At 46.3% G+C, this 12,026-nt stretch overlaps 1 protein-coding gene across 1 annotated transcript; it reads right to left on the reverse strand.

Moving 5' to 3' along the window:
- Positions 1-1,443: 1,443 nt before the first annotated feature.
- Positions 1,444-5,992, reverse strand: LOC144597071 (interleukin-17A-like). Its single transcript, XM_078405986.1, has 3 exons — positions 5,969-5,992; positions 2,747-2,973; positions 1,444-1,681 (listed from the first exon to the last, which is right to left on the reverse strand). The coding sequence occupies exons 1-3, from the start codon at positions 5,990-5,992 to the stop codon at positions 1,444-1,446; spliced, it is 489 nt and encodes a 162-aa protein (XP_078262112.1).
- Between the last annotated feature and the right edge of the window lie 6,034 nt (positions 5,993-12,026).

The raw sequence follows: 12,026 nt of genomic DNA on the forward strand, positions 1-12,026 counted from the left end.
TGTGTGCCGATGAACCCAGAAAAGATACTCAAACTGAAGCCGCAAATGCTCAACACATGAATCTTTATTTTAAAACTAAATTATACAGGTGAGGCTCTTTAGACAGAAACATTTCATATAAATACCAAAAAAAATAACTTAATAAATTAATAATTAATACATTCTCAATCTTCCCTTTGCTTCACATTCCCAGATCTTCGGGGTGACCAGCTCTAGTAATTCCTGACCTTGCTTGGCTTCCCACCCAGGTACAATGGAGAGGGCAAGCCGACGTGACCAGCTGACGTGAGCAGGGATTATATCAGCCCCGAGCATGGATTATACCAGTCCCTTTCTAATATGCTGGGAGCTATAATATCCTTTGCAAGGCAAGCTACAGCCATTGATTATAGTGAAGGCTGAGAGACTGAAGGAGGTGGACGGGCGACCGGAGAGAGTAGGAAGGTGGTATTGAGACTGAGCATCAGCCATGAACTGACCTGCAGGGAGAGGTTTGGCAGGGTAGGACTTTAGTCCTTGTAATGCAAGAGACTGAGAGTGATCTTTTGGTGGTGTATAAAATCTTGAGAGGAATAGATAGGTGAATACACAAAGACTTTTTCGCAGGGTAAGGGAATCAAGGACTAGAGGTCATGTTTAAGGTGAGAGGGGAAAGATTTAACAGGAACCCGAGGAGCAACATTTTCACAATGTATGTGGAATGAGCTGTCAAAAGACGTGGTTGAGGCAGGTACGTAACATTTACCAGGCATTTGGACAGGTACAAAGGTTTCAAGGGACATGGGCCAAACATGGGTTAATGGGCCTAGCATCGATGGGGGTATCTCAGTCAGCATGGAAAAGTTGGGCTGAAGGACCTGTTTACGTGCTGTGTGACGCCATGGCCACATTGAATAGGGAAGCAAGCTGGAAATGCCAAACGGCCTGCTCTAATTTTCTATGTTTCTTTGTTGCGCAGTTGTTATCTACCGCAACTGTTTAAGAGGGAATAGGAGAGGCCAATCGCCTTCATCATGTTTTTTTTCATTGTGAGTTTGCGACAAAGAGGACTCCATTTGATTTTTGTCTGGGGAGGATGGGGTTTTCACAGAGTATCCTGACCACGTGGGGGGGGGGGGGGGGGGGGGGGACATCCAAGGTCTTTGTGATGTCCCATATCCTCACCAGTCAGGTTCCAGGACCGCCAACTTCATGCCTCTGACTGCGATTATACTCAGGCTGAGGATGGTTGGTGATCATTTCAATGTTAAGGTGACAGTGTCTCCTCTTACCCTGGGGGAGGGGGTAGAGGAGTGAGTGCTTTGCAGCGGTACTTTTGGCTGGCTTCCAATTCAAAATGCTGCCTCCCTCTGGTTCCAGTTTAAAATGTTTAAGGATATGCTACTACTTGGGTTGGGGTTGGCTGGACATGACTATCCTTTGACACATCTACAGCTGGCTCTATCAGCCACTCTTGACATTGGGATGAACACAGACACAAGCAACAGGGACCAACAGTTTCTCCATGTGGAATGTGATCGTGTCGTCAGATGATTTCTTCTTCCTGAGGACGAGCATCTCATGCTTGACCAGACGGGTGTTCAGATTTGGATCCTTGATGCCCCGGCTGTTGAAGCATTGTGTGCTCACACACTCTGCCTTATAGATGGAAGAAGGATAGCGATTGGCATCAATGTCCTCACTGCAAGAAGAGAAATGAGTAAACCATCACGTTGTTATAGGGACTGTTTAGTTTAGATTAGAGATACAGCGTGGAAACAGGCTCTTCAGCCCACCGAGGCCAGCGATCACCCCATATGTACCACCATCCTACATGCTCGGGACAATACACAATCTTTACCAAGGCCAATTAACCTACAAAAATCTGTGCGTCTTTGAGGTGTGGGAGGATAAAGGACCACCCGGGGAAAACCCACTCCATTGTCGGGAGAAGGTACAAACTCCGTACAGACAGTACCCTTAGTCAGAATCGAACCCGGGTCTCTGGCACTGTAAAGCAGCAACTCTATCGCTGCACCACTGTGCCATACGGTGACTGCCCTTATACCCTGCAATGGAAGAGGATCAGAAGCATGCTGGGCATCGAGAGCCTATTATAAAGGTATCTGGTGGCTTCTGGAATGATGATGAAGCAATGTGAAGTGAGCGGTGTTACAGAGAGAGCAATGAAGAGCTCACAGTGACAAGGAGAGTGTCGGTGAACAAGCAGTGATGGGTAACCAGGAGAGGTGGGGTGCCCTCAGTGATGGTACGATCACCAGAGATCCTAAAGGGGATAAGAGACTGGCAGCCTACAGTGATCGAGACAGCGAAGGAGGTAGTGTAGTGATGGGGAGCTGGCGTGAAGGAGTGCCCTTATCAATGGAAGGAGTGATGGAGTGACAGCCTGCAGGGATGGGCAACCATGGTGTGGTGGGACTGATGGAGAACTGATTTGTAAGGATATCCGGGGTTATGGGGAGAAGGCAGGAGAATGGGGTTGAGAGAGAAAGATAGATTACCCATGATTGAATGGCAGAGTAGACCGGATGGGCTGAATGGCCTAATTGTGCTCCTACAACTTATGAACATAAACTCCCGGTGACAGAGAGCCTGCAGTGATCGACAACTCAGTGCAATGGAGGTAGATTGTAAGAGAGTGATGGAGTGTTTGACTGAGGGTGTATGAGAGTGATTCTCTGGTGGTTTAGTGTTTTTTGGAGATGATGGGTTTGTAAAGGAAGGAGAGGTTATGAGTTGAACTTACTTGTAGATCCAAGGGGACAGAGAGCGCTCCCTGAAGGACGATTCGTGGATGTGGCCGTCGGAATTGGAGAATTTGTCAGACAGCTTTATATTTCCCAAGACCAGCATGTACTCTGGGGTTTTCGTTAAGCGCCGGTCGTCCCGTTTCTTTCTGTTGTTCTTGCCTTTTGCCGCAGAGGCAGTTTCTGTCAGGACGGCGAGCAGCAAGACGACCAGCACAGTCGAAGCCTGAAAAAATAGCCATAGCGCCATTTAGCACATCGCGTCAGATGACAACCTGCCACGGCTGTGAATCTATTCAACTTCAGCAATGATTATCGCAATGGCAAGACCCTGAACAACATGGATGTACAGAGCAATCTTGGGTTCCAAGTCACATAGCTCCATGAAGCAGCAACACAAGTAGATAGAGTGGTAAAGAAGGTGGATAAAATTCATGCCTTTGTTGGTCAAGGCACTGAGTCAGGATGTCATGTTGCAGTTTAAAAACCTTTGGTTAGGCTGCATTTGGAGTATTGCATGCAGTTCTGGTCATCCCATTACAGGAAGGCCGTGGAGGCTTTGGAGGGGGTGCAAAGTGCAATATCAAAACATTGCATGCATTAGAGGATATCAGCTATAAGGAGCAGGAAAGAACTGCAGATGATGATTTAAATCGAAGATAGACACAATATGCTGGTGTCACAGCGGGACAGGCAGCATCTCTGGAGAGAAGGAATGGGTGACATTTCTTCAGTCTGAAGAAGGGTCTCGACCCGAAACGTCACCCATTCCTTCTCTCCAGAGATGCTGCCTGTCTCGCTGTTACTCCAGCATTTTGCGTCTACCTTCAGCTATAAGGTGGAGTTAGACATACTTGGACATTGAAGGGAGACATGATAGAAGGCATAGATAGGGTAAACAGTCGGAGTTTTTTTCCAGGATGGAAATATAGAATACTCTAAGAGCAGAGGGGGAGGTTTAAAGTAGATGTGTGAGGCGATTATTTACCCAATGTGCACTAATTGGATATAATGGAACTGATGAACTAAGGAACATTATTGTTAATACACAAGGCAAATTGGTTATAATGCAATTTTGTTCAGGAATTAACACCACAAAAGTTAGTCTGGAATGTGACAAAGTTTCTTGGAGCGAAAAAAGAAAACCAAGGATAAAACGGTTTCTATGTAACCTCCCCACAGTAATCAGATTCCATTGTCATTTAAGAACACAGTGGCCATAGAAATTGACAAATAATTACTTCCACAGACACTTGTGCAATGATACTCTATTAGACAATATAACATACAGCCTTTAGTGTTTTAAGCTTGCAGTAACAAAATGCACTAATAAAAACCTTTGCCCCACCTTTGAAAACCCTGCAGTTAAAAAAACTTTCTTATTGTAAGTTTTAAACTCTTAAGTCTAAAACCCCCCTTTGCCCCATTGACACAATTGTTTCCATAAGACAATTTTATGTCATGCAAGGTTGCTTAGGAATCACATTACAGCAGAATGACTTGTAGTACCTCATTTTATTATTGCAGTTTAGTTTCGTTTCATTTAGAGATACAGCGCGGAAACAGGCCCTTCGGCCCACCAAGTCCGCACCAACCAGCAATCCCTGCACATTAATGCTATGCAACACACACTAGGGACAAATTTACACTTATACCAAGCCAATTAACCTACAAACCTACAAGTCTTTGGAGAGTGCGAGGAAACCTAAGATCTCGGCGAAAACCCACGAGGTCACGGGGAGAACCTACAAACACCGTACAGACAGGATCCGTAGTCAGGATCGAACCCGCTGTAAGGCAGCAACTCTACCGCTGCGCCACCGTGCCGCCCACACATTTGAAAGGCCATGGTAGAAAGGTTACTTGGCCCGCATTGACAGTGTGCACGGGAGCATTGGGTAGTGCATGACTTCCTTCTATTGCAACACCGGCAAATCAGTTTTGATTTGAACCTCCTGTGGTCTTTGAAGTGAAATGTATTGAGTGGTGAGAGGTTTAAACATTGATAAGGCCACATCCTCCTTAAAAGGCATAAAACCTTCACCGTGAAAGAATGTTTGATAATCATGCTCCTCTGCGATTCTGAGACTCACTGCGATCAACCTTGGGCAAGATAAGTCTAACAAAATCACAGTTTTCATGAGATACAAGAAAATAGGAACAGGGGTAGACCAACCGGCCCTTCAAGCCGTTCAATATGCTCCACACAAAACTCCACACAGACAGCAACCGAGGCAATTAGGCAGCAATTCTACCAGCTGTGCCGCCCCGTGTTAGACCTGCGTAATCCTTTAGTATCATTTGGATAAATGGCTGGAGAGCACATCTGGATTTCTGGCCATTGTTTATCCAACATCACAGACTCGCTGTTTATTGGGCCTTTGAAACATAATGATTTGTGACCTTGCTGGACATGAAAACTTCTTTTCCTCCACACAATAACCTATCTTAAGCTCCAGAGACTCGAGAGACCACAGATGCTGGAACCTGTCTGATGGAGGAACCCAGCAGGTCAGGTGGCATCTGTGGATGCAGAGGAAAGGTAGCCATTTTGGATTGAGACCCTGCATCACGACCTTACGTGATCTCTCCTCCCAAAACCTAAACACATTCAGGAATATCTCTGCTAAAATCCTTTCAATGCATTAGCACAGACCTCAATCACTAAGTATTCAGGTGAAACTGCAAGTGGAGATGGGAGTGCAGCCTTGATTCAGTTTTATATTAATGCCTGCACTTTGCTGCTTGAGGTAATCCTATGTCCACAGGCTATCAGTTCGACCGTAAATTTTCACTGAAAATTTATCAGTGGCGTATCTAAGCAGAAGCAAGACATGGTTTGGCTTTTGAGTTGAATTTATTATTGTCACGTGTACCGAGGTACAGTGAAAAGCTTTTCTGTTTGTGTGTTATCCACTCAGCGAAAAGACTCTCCACAAGCTGTCTGCAGTGTACAGACACAGGATAGCACAGTTAGTATAAGAAAGTAAGAAGGTCTTCCTTGGGGGCCCTGCTGTTCAAGGGCCACGAACTTAAACTTTCCTGGCTTTATTTGCGGTACCTTCTGCTCATATTTATGCTGATGTCCCAAAACATCACCTGTCCCTCTACCCCCACAAATGCTGCCTGACCTTCTAGGTTCCTCATTTGCTCCAGATTACAACATCTTCAATATCTAGTGGATCTCCCTCCTCATTTTTAAACAAATTCCCATCACTCACCATAAGTCTTTCCTTGCAAAACATCTTGGAGTCTCTTGCTTTTTCTCTTCTGGGTTGCTTGAGGTTGGTATCCCCTGAATGAGGCAGTGTCTGCTCTGAAGTCTGCCTTGAGTCTGGTTGTTTGAGCACTTGTTGCGTGCTCTTTTATAGAGGGCAACATCCACGTGGTTTGCTGCTGGTTCCTGGCAGCAGCGGAGGGGTTTCTACCACCTAGTACGTAAATGATATCACCAAATGACTGAGTCAGGGGTTAAGACCCCGACAGTCTCCAAATTTATGGACTTTCCTCTTCTTTCTAACAATCTAGAGCACAATTAATCTGAAAACCACATCTAACCTAGTTTACGGAGTTAGGATCAAAGCAGCAACCTGCCTTGAATGGTGGATCTAGCTTAGACGTTAACACTCTGCTGTCTTTGTGATGAGATCCTCAATTCATGGAGGGTGACCTTTTGGCATAACACTGCCTGTTGGGGTTTACGTTGACCAGGGAAGTAGGAGACCCTTGGGTTAGAGTGGTCACTGATCTGCGCTCGGCAGCCGAGGCACATCGATTGAGGCTTCCAATCCCAATCCTGGTCCAGTGCCCACCACCTATATGCTTTCCTTAAGCTAGAGGATCAGTGGGGAAAAAAAATATTGGGAAAAGGTGGTCTCAGAGCTCAGTGAGAAACGTATTTGGTTCAAGTGAGAATTTCATTGTTCTGTTGTCGGTATAAATGACAATTAAACTCTTGTGACTCTTGACCGAGATACTGAGTGGTCGCCACTGTTTCCAAGCTGAGTTGTTAGCCCTGGGCCCATCTGTTCTTTCAGGATGATGGAAAAGATCCCATGGAAGTGTTTTGAACAAGAGCTGATCAACATTTCCCGAACATCATGAGAAAAGATTGTCCTGTCATTATTTCATTGTAAGTTCATTTCTGTGCTCAAATCTAACTACACGCCTGGAAAGGCTTCCACAAACCTTTGCTCTTTTTTCAGCCCCTTCTTATACTGTTACCTTTAGATTTGCATTCACTTCCTGGTCAAAACTTACAGTCGGATCTACTCTCACCTCTGTGCTGCTTGATGCTCCATGTCCCACCCATGCATCTCGATTCCTTGCATTTTTATGGTGAACTAATAGTCTCATTCCTCTCATTCTCAAAAAACTCATTATTTTCTACAGTTCAGGTCTATAGGTGAGGCAGAGAAGGGTGCTCACTCCATTGTATTGCAGTCTGGAGATACGTTTGGTTGGGATTATGGTGTTGAAGGCAGAAAAACCTTGGGTTCATCTACCACAAGCAAAACTCCATAACTGTGTAACCTATAGGCTGATTAATGACTGGTAATCTGCAGAATGGCGTTTGGTTGAGTGTCTGCTCTCTGGAAGCCTTTAACATGCACTGTATGTTGCATTAGTTTAGAGATACAGCATGCAAACAGGCCACTTGGCCCACCAAATCCACACCGACCAATATTCACCCTGTATGCTCGTTCTATCCCTGATTCTAAGGACAATTTACAGAAACAAATTAACCTACGAACCCGCATGTCTTTGGAATGTGGGAGGAAACCGGAGTACCTGGAGAAAACCCACACGGTCACAGGGAGAACATATGAACTCCAAGGTCAGGATCGAACCCAGATCTAAGGTGCTGTAAGGCAGCAACTCTACCACTGCGTCACCCTGGCTGTAATTATAAGAGTAGACCAGCTGATCACTTTGTCAGCAATGCAGTAACATTTTTAGGCTGTTTGTTAGGGATCGAGTGGCTCACAAAGAAAAGCATGCCACTTTGAGCAGTGCTCAAAGGAACACTGGATGAGAGAGCAGGTTTTTGCTTTGGTGTCCTAGCTCCTGGTAAAGCAGACATCGCCCCCGTGGTAAACCTCTTTTTTTTTGTGGCTACAATACGTTAGCTATTCCATGACCGGGTTGGCCGCGGGAGGGAGTGCACGGCCTCGGTGGTGGAGTGGGCCGCTGGAGGCGCTGCAACAGCCTGGGGCCCAGCTGGTCTGGGTGCCGCTCCAAGAGGCCGAGGGCATGGAGTACACACGGCCGACTGTGGTGGAGCAGCGACAGAGAACACCATGCCAACCCTGCAATGCCGCTAGGCCAACGGGCCTTCATGGTCAGGTCAAGAACTTTGCACTTACAACAACTACGACATGAAAATGGCACCAAACTGGCGAGTGTATACTGTCTCAGTGTACTACTGCTAATCGACCCTCTTCGGATCTTTCACCTTGTTGTGGTGAAGACTTGCGCGCCTCCATGATTCCGAGTGGTGCCGTCGGAAGCAGTAGCTTCTGGTAGGGCCACCCATGGCGGTAAGGTTGAGGATGGGGGTCCAGACTAAGAACGATCCAATCTACAAGACCTCAACGGCGGACCAGGCGGACAAAGTTATCTTGAACTCAACGGCTGTGAAGGCGGATGAAGGCTGCAACAAATCTATCAGCTCCAATGGTCTTGGCTCCCTTGCCATTGGAATTAGTTGATTGATTTGTGAAGGACCGTGTGTTTCTTGGAGTGCAAGATCAAGTACACGTTGAACAAACACACGCACAGGCATCTCTGTTCTGACATCAAAACGTAGACCATCATCCTCGACCTTGAGGGATATCCATGAGGGCGACGACTACTACTACACACTTGTACTGTGTCTGAGATGCTTATCTAACAGCTTATGGTAATATTTGCACTGAACTGTATACAAAAAATGAATTTCACTGGGCCTCAGAACATGTGACAAATAAAGCATCATTGAACCATGTTAAGCATTGGGATCCACCGAGGTTCATAACAATTAGATATGGGAGGGAGATTTCTAAGGATTGCTGAGACAATCAATCTTATTCATTGCAGGCAAATATCGAATTCCACCCATGATACTCAACTGATTGATGATGACATAGCTACTGAATGGAAGTCTGTGTAGGGTGTTGCCGACTGTGGATTGGTGTCAAACTCAGCTCAGTGCTCTCACTCCTGCCTCTGAACCAGGAGTTCAAAGCCCATTGTGAGTACTCGGACTAAATCATGCCAGATACTCCTAATGACGCAGAGCTCTTTCAACGTTGCACCAACGAGGGCAAACCTTCGAGGGAAGAGATTGGAAACTGAGGACCCTCTGCTCTCATTTGTCCAACATGATGGATTTCCTGACGTTACAAGAAGAACAGGGATCTTCTCTAGCTATCTAACCTTTAGTCAAATTATTGGCAGAACAAGTGTAAGAAGCAGAATGACCTGCTCCCCTGCTTGTGAATTAGTTGTGTTTGATTTGCCCCATGCCTCCAGACATGAGGATGGTCAGACAATTACCACAAGACCTGAACGTTAGTGTGGTGACCACTGATACCTTGTGTCCTTCCATTGCTGCCAGCCTGGTATCAAGATGCGCTCAGAGGAGTAATGTTTAGGGTATGTTCCTGGGAACTGGATCTGCTACACTAGGCAGGGGGCTTTAACCTTTTCTTGACATCATTGGTTAATGATGACTGTCGGTAAGACTTCATGCTCTCCTATTGATTTTCGGCTCATTTACTCCACCTGCCCTCAGCCTCCCACACAATGAAAATCAGCATAAACATGAGGAACAGCATCTCCATCTCTCCATTGAGTTCAACAATTTCAGGTAATAACCTTGATTTTATTAGATAGTGTGCTGGACCAGGTTCTGCTGCTATCATTCACAGAGACCTTACAACCTTGTTCCTTCACACAAAAAGACCCAAAGTGCTGAAGTAACTCATTGGGTCAAGCAGCATCTCTGGGCAACATGGATGGATGATATTCGTGGGGGAAGATCCTTCTTCAATTTCTTTACACATTCCGTTGGTCAACATTATTCTCATTCAACCTCTCGTCTGTTCAAGCCTCTCACAGTGGTCGTAAAGGTATTGCTACGTGCTGTTGCTGTGAGCCCTGCCTCGGCAGAAGGAAGGCGGCTAAATTGCTGCTGCATTTAGAGAGCTGCATCAGCGAGATTGCGGCACATTGCATCATACTGAAAGTAGACCAACTCAGAAGTACTTCCATCTGACAGATCTGTAGGTGGAGCACATTTGTGGCAGAGTGAGAGATTAAGTAGACCAGTGGCCTTAACTGCGTAACTGGATTCTTTTTCACATTAACCGGTTCAAGAAAGGAATAAAACATAATCTTGAGAACTTGTTGCACGAGTGGGAGTGGGGTGGTGAGTCTGGAATGTTTGGTGGTCTCTCTGTTGCTATCCCGCCAGACAGCACGGTGGCGCAGTGGTAGTGTTGCTGCTTTACAGTGTCAGAGACTGAGGTTCGATCCCGACTATGGGTGCTGCCTCTATGGAGTTTGCATGTTCGCTCTGTGGGTTTCCTCCGGGTGCCCTGGTTTCTGCCCACATGTCAAAGATTTGTAGGTTAATTGGCTTTGGTAACGAAAAATGTGAATTGTCCCTAGTGCGTTGGGTAGTGCTAGTGTATGGGGTGATCGCTGGTCGGCGTGGATTCGGTGAGATAAAGGGCCTGTCTCCGCGCTGTATTTCTAAAGTCTAAAGTAAAGTTTCCTTGCTGCCCACCTCTGCCCCTGCAAACCACATCCCCACCACAGCTCACCGCATCAAATAAATTCCTACACATCATCTGAAGATGTAAATCCTCTGCACCTTCTCAGTGCTGACTCACTCTTTCATGCCCAGAAACCAGAGGGTCAAGACACCATGTCGTTCAGTGTTCCAGCACATGGCACAATGATCTTTATTTAGAGTCATTTAGAATCATGCAGCACATGCCCTTCGGCCCAACTCATCCATGCCAACCAGCATGCTGAACTAGGTGAGTCCTATTGGCCCACTTTTGACCCATATCCCTCTAAATCTTTCCCTGTCCATGTATCTGTCCAAATGTCGGTTAATTGTTGTTATTGTACCTGCCTCCAACCACTTCCCGGCAGCTCGTTCCATATACCTACCAGCCTGTCTGAAGACGTTGGGCCTCAGGGTCTTAACATACAGCACGGCTCCCAGTCACAACACCAACACCCCTGACAGCACGTTCCAGGCACCCACTGCACTTCGCACTGCCTCGGCAAGGCTGTCAGCATAATGAAGGGCCAGTCTCACCCAGTGACTCCCTCTTCAACCCTCTCCCAGCAGGCAAGAGGTACAGAAGATTGAAAATGCATACCTCCAGATTCAGGGACTGTTTCCTCCCAGCTGTCTTCAGGCAACTGAACTGTCCTCACATCAACTGACCTGACCTCCTTCTGACCTCCCATCTTACCTCATTGAAGACTTTCGAACTACCTTTAATTAGATTTTATTGGACTTTTGTTGTACCTCAGCACACGGGACAATAATAAACTCTGTGTAAAACACTGCATATTTCCTTTAAACTTTGCTGCTCTGACCTTTAAGGTCTACCCTCCAGTCTTTGACATTTCCACTCTGGCGTAAAAGGCTCCGGCTGTTTACCCAATCTTTGCTTCTCATAATTTTATATACTTTTGTCAGGTCTCTTCTCAACCTTCAACAAAAGAATCCAAGTTTGTCGTACAAAAATCCAAAGAAAATAATCCAAATTTGTCCAACCTCTGCTCAGAGCTAATATAGGTAGGGCCAGGGGTTGTATGCATTTCCCCGGATTAACGTGGGCCTGCCAGTTTGTAAAACAACCTGACTACTTGAACCTGTAGTCCAAGAGTCTCTGTCTCTCTGAACCCCGTGTTGGGCCATCTAAGCCACACCCACACATCACTGTTTCTGGTGTTTCATGCCAAACTCTGTCTCAGAGCAGATTAGTACCAGGGGGGGCACGGCAGCGCAGCGGTAGAGTTGATGCCCTACAGCGCCAAAGACCAGGGTTCGATCCTGACTACGGGTGCTGTCTGTACGGAGTTTATATGTTCTTACCATGACCACGTGGGTTTTCACTGCGAGCTCCAGTTTCCTCCCACTTTCCAAAGACGTATAGGTTTGTAGGTTAATTGGCTTTGGTAAGAATTGTAAATTGTCCCTAGTGTGTAGGATAGTGTTAGTGTATGGGGTGATCTCTGGTCGGTGCAGACTCGGTGGGCCGAAGGGCCTGT

Source organism: Rhinoraja longicauda, chromosome 9, assembly GCF_053455715.1.
Source record: "Rhinoraja longicauda isolate Sanriku21f chromosome 9, sRhiLon1.1, whole genome shotgun sequence".
In the NCBI taxonomy this organism is placed as follows: Eukaryota; Metazoa; Chordata; class Chondrichthyes; order Rajiformes; family Arhynchobatidae; genus Rhinoraja; species Rhinoraja longicauda.